The sequence below is a fragment of the Columba livia genome, chromosome 17 (assembly GCF_036013475.1).
Source record: "Columba livia isolate bColLiv1 breed racing homer chromosome 17, bColLiv1.pat.W.v2, whole genome shotgun sequence".
NCBI lineage: Eukaryota > Metazoa > Chordata > Aves > Columbiformes > Columbidae > Columba > Columba livia.
The window spans coordinates 158,002-182,243 of record NC_088618.1 but is presented as its reverse complement, the minus strand read 5'-3'; the positions used below and the strand labels follow the sequence as shown (position 1 = coordinate 182,243).

The window sequence follows — 24,242 nt, the reverse complement described above, 5'->3', positions numbered from 1 at the left end:
TTTGCTGCTTTTGGATGGGTTTGGTTGGTTGGGGAGGAAATTATTGCAGTTAGCTTAGCAGTAGGGCAAAAAATAGGCAAACAAACAAAAAACCCAAGACCCCCCATATTTATCTGAAGACTGATTTCTCATAATTACCAATTCAAGCTCTAGTTCAGTTGAACACTTTGCAGCTAAAGTGTCTATACTGACTGATTTAATGCCCCTCAGCTACTGGATTTTACCTTACATTTTATTAGTATCAAAGTCAAGTGATGCTAAAAGGTTTTGGAATTGGTGAAGGAAGAAATGCATTAGAGTGGCATTAGGTGCCCATCATACAGAATTACCAAACAATTCAAAGAAAAGTCAAAAGCCTTACAGACTAGCTTAGGCATGTTCATGTCTGCATACTGCTGTAGTCTGCTTTGCAGAGTAAATGGTCCTGAGTATCTTGCTGCTGTCATGTTCCTGAAGTTGCTTGTATATTAAGCTTGAAGAAAAAAAATGCAGTATTGTAAAAGAACAAAATTAAAACTACATAATGAATAATAGATTCAGTACAAAACAGTTATCAAACATTCAGAATTTTAAATAAAATAACACTTGTGCAGCGTTCATGTTGCTGTTCACTTTGGTAAATACATTGCCTACAGTTAAGAATCCATTATGTTTTAATCTCTTGAATTTGGCAACAGTTGTATGGATACAGGTTTTTTATGGTATAAATGAAGCCATAATTGTTAGAAACCTTCATAGTTCTTCAGAATGTCTGCTCTCCTTTTCATGTCAATAATCATGCTGCATTCTGTGTTCAGTGCAGTGCTGCATTTTCTCTTTAGCTCCTTGTAAAGACACCTGAGCTTATACAATCAAGTAGCCCTGTCTGCATGTTTTTCCTTTGAAAGCTGAGGGAGCTGATGTGAAGTGCTCAGATGAGATTTCTGCATTGACCAGCTGTTGCTGAGAGCACCTGGACACTAGGGGTTTTCATTTTATATTTACCAGGTGTTTCTTCTAGAAACAGAAGCACCATGTCATTTTAAGTACAGGAAGGACAGGTGCTGAGACTTGAGGGTCTAAATCCAGTGAGGTACTAAGCCAAGTTATAGAAGTCACTGGGAAGCCTTCTGGAAGGAGCGTGCAGCATGTGGTAAGAGCAAGGCCTTTTCTTTGGAGCGTATCAGCTGTGCTTCTGAATCACCTGGAGAAATAGTTGCTGTTTGGTTAAAAAGCCTCCCCCTGAGGCTGAACATACTTGCACTACAAAGCTTCAGTTCTCTGCTCTCTAGGCAATAAAATAAATGGGGCAGGAATGAAAACTGCTTCCCCCCGCCAAATGCATCAGAGGAAAACCAGTGCCTCGTTAACACTGGTGTGGTTTTAGAAACTGAAAAATACTATTTTGTATTTTTCTTTTTTTTTTTTTTTTCAAGCACTGCAATAGAATGTGTTTTCTGTGTCTGTTTCTTCAGTGGTTGCTACCTACTAAACCAAGTCTTGTTGACGAAGGAGAAACGTCACTGTAATGTGAGAATGTTTCCCAAGTGATGAAAGTTGGTAAATGCTGCAGGATTACTTTTTGAGATGCTATTGGGTTTTTGAGGACTTTTGAAAAATTGTTTATTTAAAAACCAATCAAAAGACACAACAAAAAAAAACAGCAAACCCTACAGTGGAAAAAAATGTTAGTTACTGAGTCTCTGGTATTGCTGAACATTGCTTAATACTCCATTCTATGGTCTTCCAGATTTCTCGGAAATATTTGTGCACTGTATTGGGATCAGCTGAGCCCCTTATCCACTCATGCACAGAGAGGATGTGATCCCATACTGTTTGTTCAGGCAATATCCTAGCTGAAATCTATGAGAATTTCGCATATGTAAAGAGTAGAGTAATATTCAGAATAAAGGTTCTAGTGCTCCTATTGCCATGGATTACTTAGTCCTCCTGAGGGGAGTGAACTGCAGTGGCATGGGTGGTGTGATGCTGGTTATGACAACATTGAAGGTGCACTTGGGACAGTTGGTATTATCATTATAAATTTAAATTAAAGATGACATTCACTACTGGTGAAGCAAAAGCTTGTGATGTGTGCTTTATTAACTGTGCTGGGGAAGTGCAAATAGTTGCATGAAACTTGCTGTGACCAGAGCCTTTAAATATTTTCATGTGAAAGCAATTACAGTGCAAAGTAATTACTAATGCTTACCAGCTGCCATCTGCTCACTCCTCTCTTCTACTAACCTGTATCGCTTCAGTCTTGGGCAGTAGGGCAGCCTGATCTCCAATACAGATGCACGCCTTTCTAAGGGAGAGAAATATCTTCTGGATATTGTGAAGGAAATATTGTATGTTTTATACATGACATTCAGTAGGTCTGCTTAGGCCATATTTGTAACGATAGGAGTTTGTAATTTCATGTTCTTGAGTGGATAACCCAGGGGATGGAGGAGTTACACTATGTACAATCAGTGTTTATGATCATACAAAGCATATTGATTATAAAAATAATGTGCATAGGAATTCCTTGGAAAGTTTTGTGCAATAAACTATTTTTGGTAAAGGGCTCCATGTTGGTTTTGCTTTTAAAGAGAAATGGATAGCACCTTTTTTTTGGTTTTGGACAGTAATTTTTATGTTTAGGGTTCTCAACATGCTGAACCTTAAAGGAAAAAAAAAACCCTTTATTGTGAAAGGCTACATTATTGCATGTTGACTTTTCACTGATTTTTATACATCTGAAATTTGATTGTGCTTCTATTTCCATTACATTTGCTTTTTCTCAGTTTGCTGAACATGTTCAAAATAATGAGCGTGTTTGCCTTGGCCTGAAGTTACCAACATCTTAAGTTCGCCTGTTCACCTTGGTTATAAATGAGCCACTTGCCATGACGAAGAGAGAAATCACCGTACCTCGCTCGTAGTTTCAAACAGCGCGAGCTGAAGGGAATTCGGCTTCTTGCAGGACTGCCATTTTTCTGTCATTTTAACCACCGACTGACCAGTTGCTTTCTAGTGCAAGTTACACCTACTGGGATGAGTAGCTTTGGTCTGCGAGTGGAGTTGTATTAATCTCATGCACTCCTAATGCCATCTAAATAGAAACTCTGAATCCAAGTGAGTGAGGTTGTAAAACACATGTACCTAGTGTGGTGGAGGAGGGAGGTACTGGGAAATGGTCGAGTCCTGCGTTCTTTAAAGCATCTCTTCGTGCAGTGCCGGTGTCAGTCGAGACTCCAGCCCTACGGCTCCTCCGGGCCCAATTAAACGCTTTTGTCACCCAAACCCGCCGCTCTAACTCGAGCCCGGAGCCGCGCTCCCCGCACGCACCGGCCCCGCTGCCGGGGTTTTCTGTCAGGCAGCGGCTCGGGCAGACCTGGCTTCTCGCGGGGCGGGGGCCTGTCGGGGTGGGGCGGTGGGAGGAGCAGAGGCGGAAGCCGCGAGGCCGCTGAGGTACCGTCCCCGACAGGCCCGCCGGGAGCTGCTGAGCGGCGGGGGGAGCGGGCCGGGACATGGAGCGGTGGGTCGGGGCCGCCGGGGGCTGGGGCTCCCTCTGGGGAGCCGACTGGGTCTGCTGGCCGGGCTGGGAGTTCTTGGCTGCCTGCGCGGTCATCGGCGCCGTGGGCTGGCTACTGCGGCTGCTGGAGAGGAGGCCGTGCGGCCGCGGGGCGCCAGCCGCCATCTCCTCTGCGGCGGCCCGCTCCGCCCCGGCGCCGCTCTGTGCGGGGAGCCGGCGCTGCAGCGGGAGCCGCCCAGGTGAGAGACTCGGGGAAGGTTGGCGGGGCTGGCGCTGCCTCTCGCCCGGCGGGAGAGCCGGCTGGGCAGCGGACACCGCCCGGGGAGGCCCGTGGCCGCTCGGCCTCTGGCCCTTCCTGCCTGCGCGGCTCCGGGGTTCCTGTGCCACGGGCGGAGCTCCCCTGGCACTGGGCCCGGCCACGGCTCCTCTGGGTCGCGGGCGGCCCCGCGGGCGCTCTGCTTGCGGCCGCAGGGCGGGCTGCTGCGGACTGCTCCCTTCTCACGCGTGTCGGCTCTGCTGCCTAAACCCGCTCCCGCGCCGCGCCTGCCCTCCCTTACGAGGTCTAGAAGTACGTGTGCATTTCTGCATTTCTCGTTCTTGAGAAGTCGTCTTTGTTTCTTTCCTTCTTTCTTTCTTTTTTTTTTTTTTTGTAATTTTGTCTTTCCCGTAGCTTAGTCCGAGTGTGTTTTGTAGTTCTGTTTCTGCTACATAGTTCATAACTGTTGGCTAATTTGGCAACAGTCAGTGTAGACAAAATACCCAATTGCACAGCCACAATTATTGTGCCATGTGTAAATCCTGGCAGTCGAAATATAGCCAGAGACAGGATATGTGTCGCTTAATTCCTGCCTAGAAAAGATAAAAGAAGAGGTCTGTTTTTTTAGGTTACTCACTTACTGAAGGATTTAATGAGTAGCGGAATAAAATACTGGCCTCCTTAAAAGTCAATTGTTCATTCTCTGTTGGTACTAATCTTGATGTTTTTTGGAAACAGATGCTACTGTTTCATACCGATGCAGTAAGACAAGGGAAAGTGAAACTCTTATTTGTTCTCCCAAATTTTGGTTGATTTTAAAGAAGCCTCAAACATGTGGTTGTTATTACAGTAGTTATTCGTATTTGTAAAGCCACTAAAGGTAGCTTGCAAGACCTTGTGTGCTAAACTAGAAAAAGTAGCTGCATTGGTGCTGGCTGTACTCTGGATCATTTGAAGTTACATAAAATGCATTTTAATGTTCAAATAATTGACTCTTGCACCTGCTTGTAGCACATGATGAAATTATTATCTTAAACCAGGCAATTGCTATTTCTTGGGTTTACAAGTAACACCTTTTGTTTTGGACAGATCTAAACAGATGATGTGGTTAAAAATTAATAAGCGCTTGAAAGCGGGAAGCTTAATGTCAGAACACAAACATGTTTAATGCAAGTTCTATGTTGTCATTCCAACAAAGCGTCTTTCCTGTTCCTGCAGTAAGCTTAAACTGTTGCTCTGCTTTGTTGTTTCGCTCTCTCACTCAGTTGTGCTGGAGTTGTAGTGGGCACATGAAAGAATTACTTTTTCTCACATAGTTGAGGAAGAAAGTTTTAGGTGCCAAGTTCTGCTGAACATGAGATACCAGAGAAATTGCTTCTGGCTGATATTTTTTACTTAACCACAAGCCAAGAAGAAAGATTATTTTATATGCCTGCTTTGTCTCTAATGGAGGAAGATTAGGAGTTGTGATATTCTAAATATAACATTATTAAAGAAATAGATATAAATTAATGTGGAAATAATAGTCTTAAGTTTCATAAACTGAGGATGAAACCTAGAACTGAAAAGAAAGCATTAACACCATACATACCTATCCAAACCAGTACAAGACATAAAATGACTGGGTGGTGAAGGAAGGGTCAATATAAGTTGAGAGAGAAAGCAGCTGAAGGAGTTCAACAGCCTGAAGAAATGACACCTTTAGAACAGAATTCTAACTGGTGTCCAGCAGGAAAAAGTCACAGCCTTTGTGGAGATACATTGATACAGTATCTCATAAAATAAAGCTTCTTATGTCCTTGGGCTGCCCAAATCCTGTATTTTTCAGTTGTGTTTTTAAAAGCAAGAAATTGTGCTGACATCATGTTGGTTTTAGTATCTTCTTGCTGACTGTGCAGGAGCTGTGTGTGGATTACCTGGAGGGAGGCAAGTTGGGGGACTTGTAGTATCCTGTCAGGGAGGAGGATTTTCCTTTGGAAGTTCTTCCTCTCTGTCAGAGAAGGAAGTCTGAAAAGATCAGCTGTTCTTGTCTTCTGGCTGTTTGCTGTCCAAACGGGCTGGGAAACAACATGTCTAAATAGTTCCAGCCTTGCGCCATGGCCAGAGATAGACTCCCCTGGTTATTGTGTCATACTCAGGCCTTATACTTTTTTCAGCTAGAAATTCCTACAGAAATAATAGAAATAGTGATGTGCTTTGAGCTGTAGGTGCTGCCTAACCAGAGTCCCTTACTGGGGCTAACTAGTCGTCACGTCCTTGTATTCTGTTACGTACACAGATTGTTCCTCTGTTGGCAGGAATAAAATATTTCTCAGCCAGCTTGTCATAAGTTTTCATGCATAAATACTCCGGACTGAATTTTTATTCCACAAGTCTTCATGAAATATGAACAGGGCAAATGAAAATAAAAACTAAGCTGTAAATAATCTTTCAAGTAGTTGTGCGAGGAGGTTGAGTTGTCTTCTCTGCAACTCTAATAATCTCTTCAGAATCCAAAAAATTGCTAGGAGACACTGTATTCCTTGGGTTTAATACAGCATTTAAATAGCAGGAAAAAACTGTGTTGTTCTTTAGTTTATTTCCATGCTTTTTTTCTTTCCTATAGGTGAAATCACGATGGATGCAATATTATCCCGATTGAAGCAGCTCACCCCTGATGAGCTTAGAGAAGAAATTATAAGAGCGGGACTGAAATGTGGGCCCATTACCTTGACCACTAGGTTTATTTTTGAAAAAAAATTGGCTCAGGCATTGTTAGAGCAGCAGCAGCGAGGAGCGTCGGAGGAAGAAGGATCTGCTCTGTCGGAGGAGGCTGCTGGAGATGTCCCATCTGATGGCAGCCGGGCAGAAGCACAAAAGGCTTTGAAAACTGTGGCACCGAATCGCAATGGCCATGGAGGTGTTTCCGAAGAGGTGGACTTTGGGTACTGTGTAGGTCTGAACCCTCCGGAAGAAGATGCTGTGATGCACGTGAACTGTTCAGCCCCAGTCTGTGGAGCAGGCAGTGCTGATTCACAGAGCAGTACTCAGGCGCTCTCCAGAGACCCTCCGCTATTCTATGGTGTTTGTCCAGTTTACGATGACATACTGGCAAGGAATGGTAAATATTCATTTCCTTTATTTCCAATGATTTTCTAAGCATTTTGCAATCATATCTAAACTGATCTTCTATATAGTAGGGGATATGAACACCGCTGTATTAGTGTTTTAAGCATTGCTTGAAGTATTTGTTTCTATAAATAGTATTTATTGGATCTAATGAGGCACAGAAACACAGTTATAAGACATCACGTGTGTTCTGCCATAATACTTGATACACATGAGGATCCTCTACTTGAAGAAGATCATTTCCTACCGCTACTCTCATACCTATCTTGTGCTTTTAATCCCTTTCAGGAATAAAAAGTAATCCTACAAATAAATAATCAAAAAGCTATTTATACTATCATCAGTTGAAGATTAAATAGTCTCTTCTAACAGATTTCATGTTTTCATTTCTGTCTTAATGACAAATGGTATCTGGAAGCATCGGTCATTCTTCACATTTTATTGACTAATACTGTAATAAGGAATTATCGAATTACTTAGTTAAATAGTCTCTTCTAACAGATTTCATGTTTTCATTTCTGTCTTAATGACAAATGGTATCTGGAAGCATCGGTCATTCTTCACATTTTATTGACTAATACTGTAATAAGGAATTATCGAATTACTTAGTGGCAGGATTACAGTAGTCCGGAAATGATCATTTACTCTGAGACAATAAGTGTTCTTTCTCATAGAAAGGATATTCAGATATCTTAATTTGAACAAATTAACATGAACGCGACAGGAGAGAAAGGAGAAGGATTTGATTAATGTCTGAGGTACTGTGGAGAGGTCTTAAAGTTGTGATAGTGAATTGCTGACATAGTTGTTCTTTCCGAACAGGAGAACATGGACGGTAATGCAGGGTGAATAAGCTCTGAGTTTGCTTTCCAATCTGGATGTGAAGTGCCTGTTGAAGCTGGCCCATCTAGTTAAAAAGATATTCAGATATTGATTGGTATGAATGGCCAAACATGGTACACATAACACCTGATGTTAGCTGGAGTGTGTAAAATTCTTCTACTCAGTTTCCAGGAGAGAAAATTTAAAAGGACTTTTTGTCCTTACGCTGTGTTTGGTAGAGAAACAGTTTGAGACCAAGCTGGTAGAATAGTCTGAGAATTTTATAGTCTGTTTCTAGGAACACATCTGAGGTTATTGAAATAATTTAACTTTGATTGTACTTTTTTTGCAGAGAGAGTACACGTTTACGAAGATAAAAAAGAAGCTCTCCAAGCTGTTAAGATGATTAAGGGGTCCCGTTTTAAAGCTTTTTCAAACAGAGAGGATGCTGAGAAATTTGCCAAAGGAATCTGTGATTATTTCCCGTCTCCAAGCAAGTCCTCTGTATGTTTGTCTCCAGTGAAAATGGGATCATTTAACAGAGGTAAGTGAGGGTATTCATCTATGTGCAGTAGACGGTCTGTTAATTTTTTATGAGAGAAGAAGCAACAACTTAATAACCAGTATACTAATTGGCAGGAAAAATTTCAAAGGGTGAAGCATCTTAATAAATCGAAGTGTCTTTAGGGTGGTGGTGTTTAAGATAAACTGTAAACAAATGTTAGATCACAGCTCCAGAACTTACTCAACAAATAATATATAAATAGATATGATGGCCAGTATTTAATTACGTTTTTTTTTTCTGTGAAATAAATTAGAAACAGACAATAAAAAGCATATTTTAATTTTTTATTTCAAATCTGGTTTTCCTTATGTATAAAATGATACTGTCAGTGGAGAAGTCATCCCTAAAGTTAACTGATGCTTTTCCAAGAAAGGAGTGCTGAAGTTTATGTACAGGAGTAAAAACATTGGAATCCGGCCATTTCTTTTGTAAAGAACTACCACAGGAGTAAATAAGAGCCTTGGGAATCTATAGGAAGTCTGTTCTTTGTGCTTTAAAGCGTAACGTTTGGCCTTCAATGTGTGGTTTCTGTGGTCTATGTGATGATAAAGTAAACTGTTACTTTTAAAAGCAATTGTTGTTGTGGTTCGCATGAATTTTGTGTTAAAGATTGTTGCTGTTCTTCCAAAGCTGAAATGACCAAAATGACTCTATGATTCTATAAAATGTTGGTAATGGCCTGCATAGGTATGTTGCTTAGTAGCTCATGGTTATATTTGGTAGGATTTTATTTTAGTCATGAACTTCAGCATTTTCAAGTATAATAAGACGCTGATAAAATTGCACAGTATGTTAAAACTGTACTTAAGTAAGTTCACAGAATTGACTGGGTTGGAAAAGACCTCAGAGATCATCCAGTCCAACTCTTGGTCCAACTCCAGTCCGTTTACTAGATCATGGCACTAAGTGCCATGTCCAATCTCAGTTTACAAACCTCCAGGGCCGGTGAGTCCAGCACCTCCCTGGGCAGCCATTCCAATGCCTGACCACTCTCTCTGCAAAGAATTGCTTTCTGATCTCCAGCCTCAATTTCCCCTGGCAGAGTTGAAGCCCATGGCCCCTTGTCCTATTGCTGATGCCTGGGAGAAGAGACCAATCCCCACCTGGCTAGAACTGCCCTTCAGGTAGTTCTAGAGAGTGCTGAGCTCACCTCTAAGCCTCCTCTTCTCCAGACTAAACAAGCCCAGCTCCCTCAGCCTCTCCCCATAGGTCTTATGTTCAAGTCCCTTCGCCAGTCTTGTTGCTCTTCTCTGGACCCGCTCCAGCACTTCAATCTCTTTCCTGACCTGAGGGGCCCAGAACTGAACACAACACTCCAGGTGTGGCCTCCCCAGTGCAGAGCACAGGGGAAGGATCACTGCCCTTGTCCTGCTGACCACGCTGGTTTGGATACAGGACAGGACACCCTTGGCCTTCTTGGCCACCTGGGCACACTGTTGGCTCACGTTGAGCTTCCTGTCCATTGGTCCCCCCAGGTCCCTTTCTGCCTGACTGCTCTGCAGCCACTCTGTGCCCAGCCTGGAGCGCTGCAGGGGGTTGTTGTGACCAAAGTGCAGGACCCGGCACTTGGCCTTGTTGAACTTCAGCCCGTTGGAATCGGCCCATTTTTCCAGTCTATCCAGATCCCTCTGCAGAGCCCTCCTGCCTTCCAGCAGGTCCACACTCCCTCCCAACTTGGTGTCATCAGCAAATTTGCTGATGGTGGTCTCAATCCCCTCATCAATAAAGATGTTAAACAGGACTGGCCCCAACCCTGACCCCTGGGGACACCACCAGTGACTGGCCGCCAGCTGGATGCAGCCCCATTCACCAGCACTCTCTGGGCCCGGCCCTCCAGCCAGTTCTTAACCCAGCAGAGAGTGCGCCTGTCCAAGCCACGGGCCACCAGCTTTTGCAGGAGTATATTATGGGAGACAGAGTCAAAGGCCTTGCTGAAGTCCAGATAGACCACATCTACCGCTTTCCCCTCATCCACCAGCTGGGTCACCTGATCATCAAAGGAGATCAGGTTGGTCAGACAGGACCTGCCCCTCCTAAACCCATGCTGGCTGGGTCTGATCCCTTGTCCATCCTGAAGGTGCTGTGTGACTGCATTCAGGATGATGTTTCTGTGATGGCAACTATGTCATAGCTTTCCTGCTGCACCATGGCTTCCAGCTCCTCTTGCTTGTTGCCCATACTGCGCGCATTAGTGTACGTGCACTTCAAGTGGGCTGCTGATTTCACTCTTAATTCAGGCTTTTCATCCTTAGGCTGATCTTTGGAGAGCCCAGTTTCAATCCCTTCCCCTTTCAAACCTAATTTAAAGTCCTCCTGATCAGCCCCGCCAACTTATGGGCTATAGTCCATTTGCTCTTCCTAGGAGGATGAAGCCCATCTGATTTGAGGAGACCAGGTACCATGGAGTTTGCCCCATGGTCAAAAAAACCAAAATGTTGGTGGTGACACCACTCCTTTAGCCACCTGTGAATGAGTCATAAGTTCCAAAATAAAATGGTAAACACTGATCGTATTTCACAGTGTTGCCAGTTGCTGGTTTAAAGGGACTCAGTAGTCACATACTGCAAAGGCAATTTTAATATTCAGAAAATTCTTATTTGTCATTGAATTTTGCTTTTAAGTTTGGGTGGAAGCAGATTGGTAATTAAAAAATTTACCAGTCCCTATTAAAGTCTGAAACAGTTTTACAAGATGATTAAGTCATATTTTCCTCCCTCCCTATTACTACTAGTAATTTCAAATGCCTTGTCATTGATCTCAGTTTTTTAGTCCTGTAGCTTAAACATACAAAGTTAATACATATTTTAGATTAAAAGCTTCTTTTTATGGTCTGGGTGTGAAATTGGTGATGACTAGAAATAATGCATCTAGAAACATGTTACTTGTGTTTTGATAGATGGCTTATGCTCCCCTGAGACTGAAACTGCTAATAAGGAGAGAGCCAACAGTTATAAAAGTCCACGTACTCAAGATCTTACTGCTAAACTTCGGAAAGCTGTGGAGAAAGGAGATACAGCAACATTTTCAGAGCTTATTTGGAGTAACCCTCGCTATCTGATTGGGTCAGGAGACAATCCAACAATTGTACAGGTAAAAAAAACAAACCAAACCAGAAAATTCCAAGTTCTAGTTTAGTGATATAGCTTTGAGACCTGATAAGCAGAGCTGGAAATGTTGTTTCCTACTCTTCCTTCAAAGTATCTTGTTTCCACCAGTGCAGAGTTTCTCGGTGCTTGTTTTTGCCTGCTGAAAGTGAAGAGGAACATGGCGCTTGTCTGTCTTGCATGAGTCACCCATCGTAACTGAGAGTTCACTTTGCTCCAGGAAAGCTAGAGTAAAAAAACTGAGTATGCAGTTCTTCAGGGAAAGAATAGTCCCGTCTTCGTGTAGTATTGGTCTCCTCCAAATAATTCCACTCTTTTTACAATAGAATGATTTTAAGGAGCGGGGTGGTGCCTAGGCTGTAACTACGTGTTCCTACAGCCCTGCTTACCTAGACAGCACCGTTACATTTCAAAACATGCTCTGCAGTGAATATCCCTGTGTAAGGTACCGTTCAGCAGACACCAACAATCTTTCTTGAACACATGATTTCCATCAGACCAACTTTGTGAAGTTGTTGAAATTTTGTATGTAATATATTACAAGAAATCGAGTTTTATATATATACACACCCATTTTCCTGTTCTTTTAATCTTAGTGTACCATCTTTGCCACATTTTTCCCTTAGATATCAAAAGGGGCTATATCTGAGTATGAGAAAACTCTAGTTAATTGTGAGAATAATGTGGGTACAAAGATGCATAAGTCTTTACAACATAATATAATTTACTGCAGTTCTGAATGTTTATTTACTATTTTGTAAGCGTATTTTTGTAATAAGATATTAAGAAACAAAAATCGAAATATAAGACTCAGTGTGGGAACCTTTGTATTTTCACAGTCAAATCAGTTAAGTGCATGGGCATAAGAGAAGTGTTTAGATTTGAGTTCATTCTAATGCTTGTCTTATTTTTTTCAGGAAGGGTGCAGGTACAATGTCATGCATGTTGCTGCCAAGGAGAATCAGCCTGGTATCTGCCAGTTATTACTGGACACTTTAGAAAATCCTGAATTTATGAGGCTTATGTATCCAGATGATAATGCTGTGATGTTGAAGAATCGCATCCAATATATTGTTGACCTTTACCTTAATACACCAGATAAAATGGTAAGATTTGAATGTTTGCCAGGTTCTTATTATTATGGAAACAACTGGAAGGTGTTAAGGATGTGTAAGGGAGAAGGAAAGAGAACAGAGGGGAACACTTCTAGCAAAATGAGCTATTCATGAGTTTTGGGGGGCTTAACAATCATTATTCTACAGTATGGTGGGAGAAGATGAATTAAGAGGCCTGGTTATTAGACAGGACATTTATTTACTTTTCCCAGTCTGAAAAGGAAAATACGTGGATTTGACTTGTTTCCAAATGCATGTGAATTTTCCGTTTTTGTCACTGCAGGGATTTGATACTCCATTGCATTTTGCCTGCAAGTTTGGCAATTTGGATGTTGTTAATGTGCTTACCTCACACCCAGCTATTGTAAAAAATCCAAGAAACAAATATGATCAAACTCCAGCAGAAGTAAGTTTCTCCATGTCCACAACAAAACTGAAAATGTTATGCCTAATCAATACTTTTAAAGTTCAAACACTTACTAACTACTGTAGATAGAAGGCTTGTAGTGAGATATTAGTGTCATGATTAGAGTGTAAATCTTTGGTAACACTAAAAATATTTTATGTTGATTTTATCTGGGGAAAAGTTGTAGATTTTATTCACTGCCTTTTCTTTACAGTATCCATTTATGGATGCTGATATATTTTAGTGGTTTGTCCTACTATGAGTTAAAAGTGCTGGATAAGATGGGTAGAGGCCAGTGATGGGAATGTTCGAAAAGAACACACATTGCAGTTCATTTGACATTGATGTCTTATACTTTACTAACAAACAACTAAAATTATGTTAACAGGTAGTTTGTGAAAGAAGCAAGAATAAATCTGCAGAATTGAAAGAAAAAATAAGAGAGTACTTGAAAGGTCTGTATTCAGATTTTTATACTGTAACAGGCATGTAGTTTGGCTCTTTACCATCTTCTGTTTGCTTTCTGTAACATTCTTGTTTGTAAATGGTGCTACTGTACAGTGCTGTGCAAACCAAAGAGAAATTCTAGAACTGGCAAGGAACAGAAAACATTCTGTCTTTTAAATGACACGGTCAGAACTCTTATTCTATGGATTGCAAGGTTATCGTCATAGCTCTGTAATGTATGCATGGCCCTTATTTTATTCAGCGAGCCTGAAGCAGGAAGTTTAATCTAAAAGCAAATAGAAGATCTTTACAGAGCAAGAGATTTATTTGTCACTCTAGGGAGTCGTGTAGTTCCTTTGACATAGACCTTTCCCTGTTTTGTCATCTGTGGGTTTAGGCATTTGAAAAAAGGAGGTTTTGGAATTTGTTGAAGATCCTTGGGGAAAGAATATATGTATCAATGCAGGTGTCTTTGTATTTGAGAGAGAAGGGAACCTATTCTAAAATACAATCTGTAAGCAGGCAATAAGTATGGAAACAATGAGTTTGAATTACAAGTACTAATGAAGTAAAGTTCACTGGTTAAGTGTATGGTTGTGTTGATACTCTAGGAAGAAGCAGCAGGCTAATGTAACAGACTTCTTAAGAAAACTTTGTATTATTATTTTTAGGTCGATACTATGTACCACTCTTGAGAGCAGAAGACAATTCCTCAGCTCCTGTAATTGGTGCACCCTGGTCACCCGATCAGACAGATGATAGCCCCCAAAGAACTTTATCTAAATACACTGGCAGCCCCAAAGATCCAGTGTTGTCGATAAGAGCTTTCGCAGGCCCCATGAGCCCCTCAAAGGTAAGGAGAGAACTTGGTTTAACTCTAATGCCTATTTTTTTCTTTTTTAATAAAGAACCGTTAGGAGATCCACCCACAGTTGGTTGTGCGGTGTAGCTTGCTCTTATTACAGATTGTGACACTCTTTTTTCTTGAAGAGGTGAGTCTTCCATAGAGAAGGGGAAGCCCGAATACTTGTGAATATTTTTTTATTGGTGAAAACAAAGAAATGTGCGGTGTAAATAAGAAGAGTTGGAAGTTCAGTCAAAAGAAAGTTATTCTTGTTCCTATTGCATTCTATTCAAAGAGCACTTTTTGACAAACATTTCATTGTCCTACAGATAGTTGCTCTTTGTAATTTGAAACAAAGCCTTTCAACGTAGCTATGGATTGATTTAAAAAAAATCTTAACTTTCTCTCATTTCTAGAAATTGACATTGGATGTTAGAAGCAGTTTATCACCTCTGTTGAAATAACATTAATGTTTTTCTCTAAATGGAAGAAAAGATGACCAAGTAGTAGGTGTTAGGGTAGTTTTGAAGCAGGAAAGTGAAGTCATCAGTTCTCAGGAGGAATACTTAGATAGATACCATTTAAATAGATTATAAATTTATAGGCATTTCTTCGACTGATTTGTTTAATATGAATATGCTGTAAGTCTGACAGCTTTAGAAATAGTGAATAAATACAGCTGATGACTTTTTTTCATCTAATGCTTGAATTCTTCCAGGACGCAGTATTAACAAAATGCTTAATGATTTTTGTTCTAAATAGGCTCGTTGGTCAGTTTTCTGTTCACCCAGCAGAAATGTAAATACATTTTATACTCTGAAAAAATGTACCTAGGATATAAGCAGTGTATTATTTTGGTTGCTGACAAAAGCTTTTAATGTCTGAATGTAGTTCTTAGGCGTTGGCGCTGATTTTTGTCATGTAAAAGCATAAAGTTTGGGATTTTACAAAATCCCATGAGTTCAAAATAATCAGTAAGAATATATTCTAGTAATTGTGACAAGTCTGTGGAATTGAATTTATACATATAAAAATATCACCTTTGCATACTAGAAACTAGTGAGCAAGAGAGCATTTGACATTAAATAAAATTCTAATGACATGGCAAAATTCTAAGACATACCTGTTTCCTGCCGCACACAAATTCAAACCAGGCAGACTTAGCATCTGTTCTGTTTACTTTATGGTGGTTATACATTATGGTCCTTATTCTTTTAATAAGCAGTTATGAGATCAAAGCAAAGTTATAAACCAGTATTACTGGGAGGAGTAACTTAAGATCCAAAATAAAGTTCTCCATAGCTAGAGTTGAGCAATACTTGCAGCATAATTTGAGTTGTTTACATGTAGACCACAAACACCTAAATGTCTTCTAGATCTACAGGTAGACACGGAGCCAGCACTGAGTTGACTTCATACTGCGGGGGGTAGGTTTTAAAATTGTTTCTGTTTTTTAAAGGCTGAAGAATTTCGTAGGCTGTGGAAGACTCCCCCTCGAGAGAGAGCTGGCTTCTTTCACAATGTCAGGAAATCTGATCTGGAGAGAGGTGTTGAAAGAGTTGGAAGGTATCTTAAAGAGTGTCGGTATAAAAAAATAGCAGTAGACAGAGCAATTGAAAGTGAAGAACTTGTGCTAATAGTACAGTTACTTGCCAAACAGTATCTTTTGGCAAAAGTTACTGGCAGAAATAGTTATGACGTATATTGTAGTTGGATTTTTACTGTATTTTTTGTAAATAAAATAGCTGCAAATGTGAGACCTAGCTTTCTTAGCTTTGGAAACAAATAAAACTACATTTTAACTTAATTGATGGTATGTGTAGAATGCTTTTCTCAAACATTGACTTGACTAATTTGTCAGAAGATCTGAAATTATGTATAGCCTACTTTTTCTGTAAAATGGAGGGATTGTTGAAAGACAGCAGAATGAAAAGATCCTAATACATGTGTTTGGCTTCATAAAAGCTATATGTTTTGATGTATGTGTCCTCGCTGTCAAAATACCTTGTATCAGCAATGTGTGGCGATAACATGCTTTGTTAAAAGATGATTAGATTTCTTTCCTTGAAATAACTCTTTGGTTCTTCCTACCTTCTCCCATTCCCAAATAGAAAAAGCTGTTGAATGGAGTGTCAGTCAAATTATGCCCATGTCAGTGGGGATTAATCTCTATCTGATGTCTGGATACAGTCAGCCTAAAAATAGCAATGTTTATGGTCCTAACTGTAAGAATAGTAGATTAAATTTGAAAAATATTCTAGAAAATATTAGGTGATACTGTGTTTGCTAAGGATGTGTGTATCGCTTTTGCAGACTGTTGATTGTTGCAAATTGTGTTGCCTAGTTGCACTTTTATACTCCTATTAATAGCTGATAAAATGTGTTCAGAAAAATTGTCAAACTAATATTTATGTCTTCACAAATGATTCGTTTTATTTTATTTATTGCAGGGAGTTAGCTCATGAACTGGGGTTCCCGTGGGTTGAATACTGGGAATTTCTGGGCTGTTTTGTTGATCTGTCTTCCCAGGAGGGGTTGCGAAAATTAGAAGAGTACCTGAGTCATCGGGAAATGAGCAAAAAGGCTCAGCAAGAAACAGGGGAAAATGAAACCTGCAATAGATATAAAACTCCACATCCTTCTGGTAAGAAAGGGGCAAATGCTACAAACAACAGAGGTTGTACCTGGGGAGAAGAGGGAGAGAAAAGCTTGGTGCCCAGGGGAAGTCATTGGCCTGTTGCGGTTGTTACTATTAATCTGTTATCCAAACAGTCTGATTATAGTCTTGAAGAAGTAGCTAACAGCACTGTGAACGTAGGAGAGTTATCACAGACCTCATTAGTTGCTTGTTATCTCTCATATGAAGTACTTTATTTGATTGTAGCCCCCAAATGAAATTCCTCTAAGAAAACCTCTGTCTTTAGTATGTTTTCACTCAGAGCATTTGGGAATTCATCTTAAGAGTACAGAATTTTCTAATCCAAAAATACAGAATAAATAACTTCTTCAAATAAAATAATAATTCTTTACAGATGAGGGTGAAAGACACACCGAACAAAACCCAGGAAAGCTTTTGTACCTTAGACCGCTGCTTGCCACACGCTAGTCCCAAATCTTTGTGCTGCTTCCTCCTCCTCCCATGCGTGGTTATGGATCTGAAGGGGCTCTGGTAGCACAGTCACTGCGCTGGTCGTGAGCCCTTGTGCTTTGGAAGACATGAACACTTAAGCTGTTCTATAATAGTAACATTTTCCTGCTCTATTCTGCTTTATCCTGACTTTGTCCTTTGTTGCTGGTTAATTATCGAAGTGAGCAGTGTAGGAAATACAGTTCTAAAATGACAAGGATATAAAAGGTTATCTGCAAAAGAGATGCAGCTGTAATGTTGTCATCTTGCATTTGTAGCTTTACTTAGGTTAGTTCATACTATTGCATAAATAAGAGAGGACTTCAATAAATAGAATAAGACATAAAGATAGCACATTTTTTCCTACTTTACTTGTGTTGAAAGTCTTTTTATGTGTTACTCTTATTAAAATTGTTTACAGGCAAGGGTAAAAAGTGCTGCAATTCTATTTCTGTTGGAGCGTTTTTGGATGAGGATGATGATGACATGAGCTTAGAAGAAATTAAAAACAGACAAAATGCAGCACGGAATATCAGCCAACCTCTTGTGTCCAAGAAACCTAGCATTGCTGCTATCGGAGATGCCGAGTGTGATATCTTGTCAATGGAGCACACGGGAAACATTATAGAAACATCAGATCACCCCAGGCACTACGAAAAGGCATCTTCTTCCACCAAAAATGGATTTTGTAATTCTGTGTCCAGTGAAAGGACAATTAGTGAGAGAAAGCATTTGCATCATGGAGAAGAATGCTTTGTATCACCTGTTTCGAATTTAATGTCGGAATTTGAAAGCCTGTCATTCCAAGAGCAAGAGGTTGCAGGAGAATCAAATAAAATCACTGAAAAAGATGTGAATGAGAGAATTGTGGCTGAAGGAACAAGTCAGGTGAGAATATCCAAGGACCATCTGGATAAGACCTGCTATGCAGTTTCACTGGCAAGTTCTTCTGAGCCAAAGGTTGCAGGTAAACCTGGAGAGACCAAGTTAAGGACAGAACACAAAATACCATCAGAAAAGGAGAGACTGTCTGCGGAATCTGGAATTCAGACTAATGGGGCACAACGACATCGAGAACTTTCTTCCCAGAAATTTCTTTCAAAGGCTTCACCCACAAATGACAATTCTAAGAAGTTATTCCTGCTTGGGTAAGAATTGTCTTTTTTTTTTTTTTTTTTAACACTTATTTGTCTTTTAGTTTATATATGCAAAACAAGATGCTTTTTATAGTATCGCTGACAGCAAGGTTGAGGTGATGTGACATGAAGCAACACTAGTTGCAGTCAGCCTTGAATGATCATCTTAAAGTGTCTCAATGTTTGTGCAGTAGCCATACAGTTCTCTGGCAACTAATTACCTGGAGACTATCTCTACAGCACAGGTTTCCAAATCAGTTTGCTGGTTACGACACTCTTGGGATGTCCTCAGATAAAATTTTCAAAACTTTTCTTCTATGAAGCTACTGTGCAGTAGTGGACAGTCATTTATATGTGCGCCTGCTGGGAGAACTTGATAGAGGAACTATGTTTATAGGAAAGCATGGCCATTTTCCTAGATTCCATAAGAAATAAATGTTTGGAATTGGTATTGGCTGAACAAAGACATAGTTCTCTTTTCATCTACTTCTGTTTGTATTCTAGGGAGCAGCCCTCGAAGCTGGATAGTGATGTCTTAGCAGCTATAGAAGCAGCAGAGATTGATCCACAGAAATACCCGATTATTTACAGATGGAGACATGCTGTGCAGTCATACTCCTCCTCTGACAGGCAAAGGTATTTCTGCAAATTCAATCAAATGCATTGAAATAATGTTTTTAGCGGGTCAGCTGCAGAACAGCTTGAATAGCTAGAATTTCAGGCCTTGCTCACAAACCTCTTGTTTTAAATATTCAGTATTTGTATAATGCATTGCCTGTCAGTGTGTTTCTGCAATTAATCACCAAGCCTTTTTTGGCAGGTGTTTTTTAGTAAGGAAAGTTTACCGGTGCTGCAGTCAAATTCTTTCCATTACACTGTGATTCCACGTAACTTAAGCATATCTGTACAGACAAATCAGATGGAAAATGAAGGTCTCAAGAGCAGAAGTGTTTGTCAGGTGGCAAATGTCTTAGTTTGGTGATTTAATACTTAGTACTTGCACCCTTCACTGGTCTCAATGGTAGTTGTGATGTCAGTTGATAATTCATCCCTGTTGTGGATGCAGTGCCAGAATGTTGTTTTGCTTTGAGGTACTTGGGTTGTGCAGAGTGATGTTAAACTCAATTGAGTATCTTCAAGCATCTTTTTACTACTGTTTTTATTTTAACCCTCCATTGCCCCAGTCCAAAGGAATTGTTCATGTGAACGATGGTGTTAAGTTTTTAGAGAGAATGTCATGTTTTGCTACACAAATAATGGAAGCAGACTGCATTATGCCATTTCTACATTTTATTTTGAACGCTGTTGCAAAGGGAAGTTTTTTACAGAAAAGGTGGTTTAATTTAGCAAAGGAAATATTTTACCGTACTTTGAAGGACATTTTAGACACTGGTGCTCATTGATTTAAGCAGCACTAAGATCAGGTCAGCTTCCAACTTGATGCCCTTTTCTAATGGGGGTATTGAACTAAAATTTCCCAGGGGCTTCACAAGCTCCTGATTCTTTTTTCATGGGCATTTTGGAGCAAATGACATCTTAGTGATGAGGCAACATGTCTACGTATAATACATAGTGCTGTCACTGTTTCTTCTTAGACCTGTCTCTTACCAGTTATGATTTTTCTCTGCTGGTCCATTTTTTCTAAGATCTGCAAGTGACACTGAGTACAAGTACTGCTCTCCTTATTGCAGTCTTCCTAACAACGTGCAAAATTACTTTATGTTTCTTTCAGTTGGCCTAGTCCAGCACTGAAGGCAAGATTCAAGTCCCGAACCACCGCTGCTGGACTTCCATATGCTTCGGTGAATTCTAATTCGGGAAGAAATAGTCCCATAACAGGAAGTCCAGGAAAATCTGGCAGTGCCACCTCGTTCTCTCCGGACCCTGGGAGTCCTGGGCGCTACAGTCCCGCGTGCGTCAACCATGCTCTGTTAAAACTGCGTTATTTTCCAGAGCCTTCTGCCCACTAAAATGTGATTCATCTTCCTGGGACTTCAATTATGTTTTCATTGTTAGAGTGGGGGGAAAAAATTACGATGTTACTGAAGTGACATGAGGTTTGTACTTTGCTATTTATTTTTCCTCAATTGAGGACACTTGGATGTTAAAAAAAGAAAAAAAAAGAATATATGTCTTTATGCCATATATGGGATAGATTACTGGTGATAGCAAGAAGTTAGTGACAGTGCAGTTGTCTAGTAGCTATGAATTAACCCTTGTTGCGAGTAAAGCAGTAAACTGAACCTTTACTTAGAAACGGTGGCATGTTACTGTCACCAGTTGTCACTACTGTAATGAACCTGTTAGCCCTCAGCTGCATTTCTTTACTTGGATAGTCTGGAGGAGGCAGATCATCAGTAAACGGAAATTTTATGAGAGGAAATTGATGGCAAGGAGTAGAATGTTCTTCCGCTTGCAGGGGGAACGCTCAAAGTGAAAAGCCTAAACCAAGGCGTGGGTAAGGACAGGATGCTTCTCAGTGCTGAGTATGAATGGGAATCCCGTGCATAAACAGAAGGTGTTTAAAACCAGCAGTTTGGTCGAAACAGTTGAGTACCTGCACACACTTAGATATGGGTGTGTATGTGTGCACGTGTTCACCCTGAAACCTCAAGTCTTCGCTTGTTCTGAGGCTGTTAAAAACACCGTGATACATAGAGTGTTTTAGTAAAGGGGCACTGTAGACATTACTGGTATTCCTTTCAATGTTAGCTTGAAGATTGAAAAAATATTAGTGTTTTTCTTTTCCCCACAGAAGTTTTAACGTTAGCAGATTTTAATAGCTATTACACAAAAGCACATCAGCAATAATTTCAGCAAATTTACCAGCAAGATACCATAATGGACTAGTGTGTAATAGTGTGGTGGCCAGTGAACCACGATGTGGCTCCTTATTTCCCAACAGTAAAGACAGGAATAAGGACTAAAATTATTTTTTTTTAAATCTAACCTTTTACTATGTCTCTGGTCTTGATGTGGTAATGAGTTTTTGTTACAGCAGTCAGTAATTTTATTCTTCAGCCCTCTGTGAGAATGGCTTGTTTTGACAGTGCAATGCTGAGGTTGAAGAATGCTTTTCAAAACTCAAGACAGTTTTCTGTATTGAGCTTAATGGTTGTCATGTTTCTTGAAAGGCGGCTTCCAGAAGCAGTTCTCTAGTGCTGATAGTGCTTCGGTTCCTTACAATGGAAATACCATCAGAAAACTGAAGTCTGCCGAGGCCGTGCTGGTAGGAAGGGGTGGATTTGGATTCACTGGTGCCACCCTGTAGGTGAGAACTGAGGGAGCTCCTTGGGCACCCGCAGCTGTTTCCACCCGCTCTCACCACTGTGGGGCTGGATTTAAAGATCCGGATCTTGACGGGTTCCGTGGCTGTTGCACGTTGCAGTGACTGTTTGTGCGCAAACCCTACACCCTGCAATAGTTTCGTGATTTGGTACAAACCTAAAAAAAAAAATGCACTTAATGCTTTTGCAAGCTTGATAGTGCCTTTTGTAACGCTTTTTTAAACTAAATTTTTGGTTTTTTAGAAGTTAAAAAAAAAAAAAGTGGCATCCACTTACTATGGGCACATAGAGCTTTTCTTCTGGGCTTTCTGAACAGAATGTATTTTAATGCCTCTCTCTTTTTCTAAGTTTGATTATTTGGTGCAGTAGCTCTCTGCTGGGGGAGAGCATTCCTATTTTAGAAATTATTTTTTAAAAAAGGCTTATTTAGCTCTTTCTTTATAATTAAGCTTATTTTTAATGACCTGGACATTAGAAAGCACTGCTTTACACAAACGTCTTAACGTTATTCAGTGATACTCCAGACAACGGGGTGGGGGGCGGTGGTGTCGTTTTTTAAGAGGCATTTAAAAAAAAAAACCAAAACTTGCCATGTTACCAAGTATGTTAACTGACTTTTTCATACTTTTTGGGGTTTTTTTTAGTTTGTTTTTTTGATGCAGCAGTCTCCGTGGTCTCAAACAACTTTTTTGGATCCCAGAATCCTACAGTTCAAAGGGTTTGGATTATTTGTTTGACATTTGGGGTTTTTTTGTAGTTTTGTAGGCTTTTAATAGTTTAATGTAATGATGCCTTTATCATTCTGGATAAATTATTCAGATGTTTAATTGCCTAATACCATGTTAAAGTCAAATTCACGTGTAAGTTGCTGGGTGTGCAGCTGCTGTCGTCCGCCCTGGTCCTTCCGCTGCCGTGTAGCCGCGGTGCCCCTCTGGTGGGAGTTTGTTAGAGAGCCAGGAGACCGACGTTAACCCTCTAGTTCTTTTTCGTTTTTGTCCTTTTTACCTTTGTTATGCTTTGCTTTCTTAATATTTAAATGTATATTACTGGCATATACATGTAGTCAGATGGCACACGCTCCCCCCCACGCCTTCCCCCCACCCACTACTACCCCCCACCTTTGCCTTTCACTTGGTAATTTGGTTTTGGTTCGGTCAAGAGAACGTTTTCTTAACTGTGTTACATAATGTGTGGTAGTCCAGTTGTACGGCATCTTAAGATGTCATTTTTCTAACAGTATGCTCACTTTAGCCATTAAAAAAATAGCAATTTATGTAGCAATTTGATCATTCATGATTGTGAAGAAAGCTCTTCCACACACAGCCTGTGGTAGAGACACCTTACATCAGATTGATATTGCTCAAATGGTGTTTTCTTAGACAAAAGTTCACTTTTAAAGGTGCAAAGATTAGTTGTGTGTTTTGTTGTTTTTTTTTTTTTGTTTTTGTTTAATTAGCCAAGTGTCATGTTAAAAATACAGAACTACCTTGCTTTCTATTCATAAATAAAGGAGTAGCTGAAAGTGTCACACTGTTTAGCGTATGTGGCACAGTGGTACGTAGCTGAGTCGATACCATGACATCTGTCCAGGACTTGCTAACACAGCTGTGTGCATCTGGGGGGTGTGCACAGCAACACTGAATTGTGCCACTGAAGGCTTGAAAAACAGTCTCAGAATGTTTAGGAGAAAGTAAGTCCGAATATTTTGTAGTAGTTAATTTTAAATGCCAAACTTTCTCCCCATAACTTAAGCGCCACTGAAAATGTTAATTTCTGTACATGTGCAAAGAATTGTTAAGAACCGATTTATTGGTATGGGAGGGGTGTAGAAGAGTATGGATTTGAGAAGGGTGTGTGTACACACCCACACAAATAAAAATGCACAAAATTTTCACCTTCCAGCTTTGATGCTCCTGTTACACGTGGGGTCAGTGACACAGCCCTGCAACACAAAGGGTGGTGAACAGAGCCCAGCTGTCCCCTCTTGTGAACTACGCTGCTCGCACACATTTCTGTGCATGATGATAATTAACTCTGAGCTGGTTGCTATCCCAGGTTTACATTTCAGATCATTAGAGTTAAAAGGACAAAGCTGGTGAATGAACTGTTGCTCCAGTCAAGACAGCTCGGCCGGCAGAGACACCCCGGGCCCTTATGGCCACTGGAATGGTGACTGAAGGAGACCGGAGGATTCTTCCCCCGCAGAACCCCTGGTTAGAGCTGAGCTGGGGAATGGGCAAATAGAATTCTTAGTTGATCCAGGGGCCAGTTGTTCTGTTAAACACTATGCAGGGGAAAAACTAAGTGATGATTCTGTAACAATTATTGGTGCCTTAGTGAATGGCAAAACACATTCTTTGGCTAACCCAGTTGAATTCAAGCTAGCACTCTGTCCCATAGTCCCACAGTGCTGCCCCACAGCACCCCATGGCTCTTCTGCTCTGCCCCATAGATCCACAGCACTGGCCCACAGCACCCCATGGATTCTGCACCCTGCCCCATAAATCCACAGAGGTGTCCTACAGC

General features: G+C 40.6%; 1 protein-coding gene across 3 annotated transcripts; it reads left to right on the top strand.

Annotated features, from left to right (window-relative positions):
- The first annotated feature begins 3,386 nt into the window (after positions 1-3,386).
- Positions 3,387-23,610, top strand: ANKLE2 (ankyrin repeat and LEM domain containing 2). Of its 3 annotated transcripts, none has more exons than XM_065033266.1 (13): positions 3,387-3,435; positions 6,361-6,855; positions 8,038-8,229; positions 11,147-11,340; positions 12,272-12,460; positions 12,753-12,875; positions 13,264-13,330; positions 13,994-14,175; positions 15,626-15,732; positions 16,617-16,810; positions 17,715-18,441; positions 18,934-19,065; positions 20,162-23,610. In XM_065033266.1, the coding sequence occupies exons 2-13, from the start codon at positions 6,372-6,374 to the stop codon at positions 20,397-20,399; spliced, it is 2,829 nt and encodes a 942-aa protein (XP_064889338.1). In that variant the 5' UTR covers positions 3,387-3,435; positions 6,361-6,371; the 3' UTR covers positions 20,400-23,610. The 3 variants fall into 3 exon arrangements, with proteins under 3 accessions (XP_064889338.1, XP_064889337.1, XP_064889336.1); XM_065033265.1 differs by having other exon boundaries at positions 3,403-3,502; XM_065033264.1 differs by lacking the exon at positions 3,387-3,435 and adding an exon at positions 3,442-3,738.
- Positions 23,611-24,242: the final 632 nt, after the last annotated feature.

Excerpts from the sequence above, each read along its gene's own strand:
- ANKLE2 (XM_065033264.1), top strand. The coding sequence starts at position 3,495 with ATGGAGCGGTGGGTCGGGGCCGCCGGGGGCTGGGGCTCCCTCTGGGGA. Across the intron at positions 15,733-16,616 it reads GGTGTTGAAAGAGTTGGAAG|GGAGTTAGCTCATGAACTGG; the intron begins GTATCTTAAAGA and ends TATTTATTGCAG. Across the intron at positions 16,811-17,714 it reads TAAAACTCCACATCCTTCTG|GCAAGGGTAAAAAGTGCTGC; the intron begins GTAAGAAAGGGG and ends AATTGTTTACAG.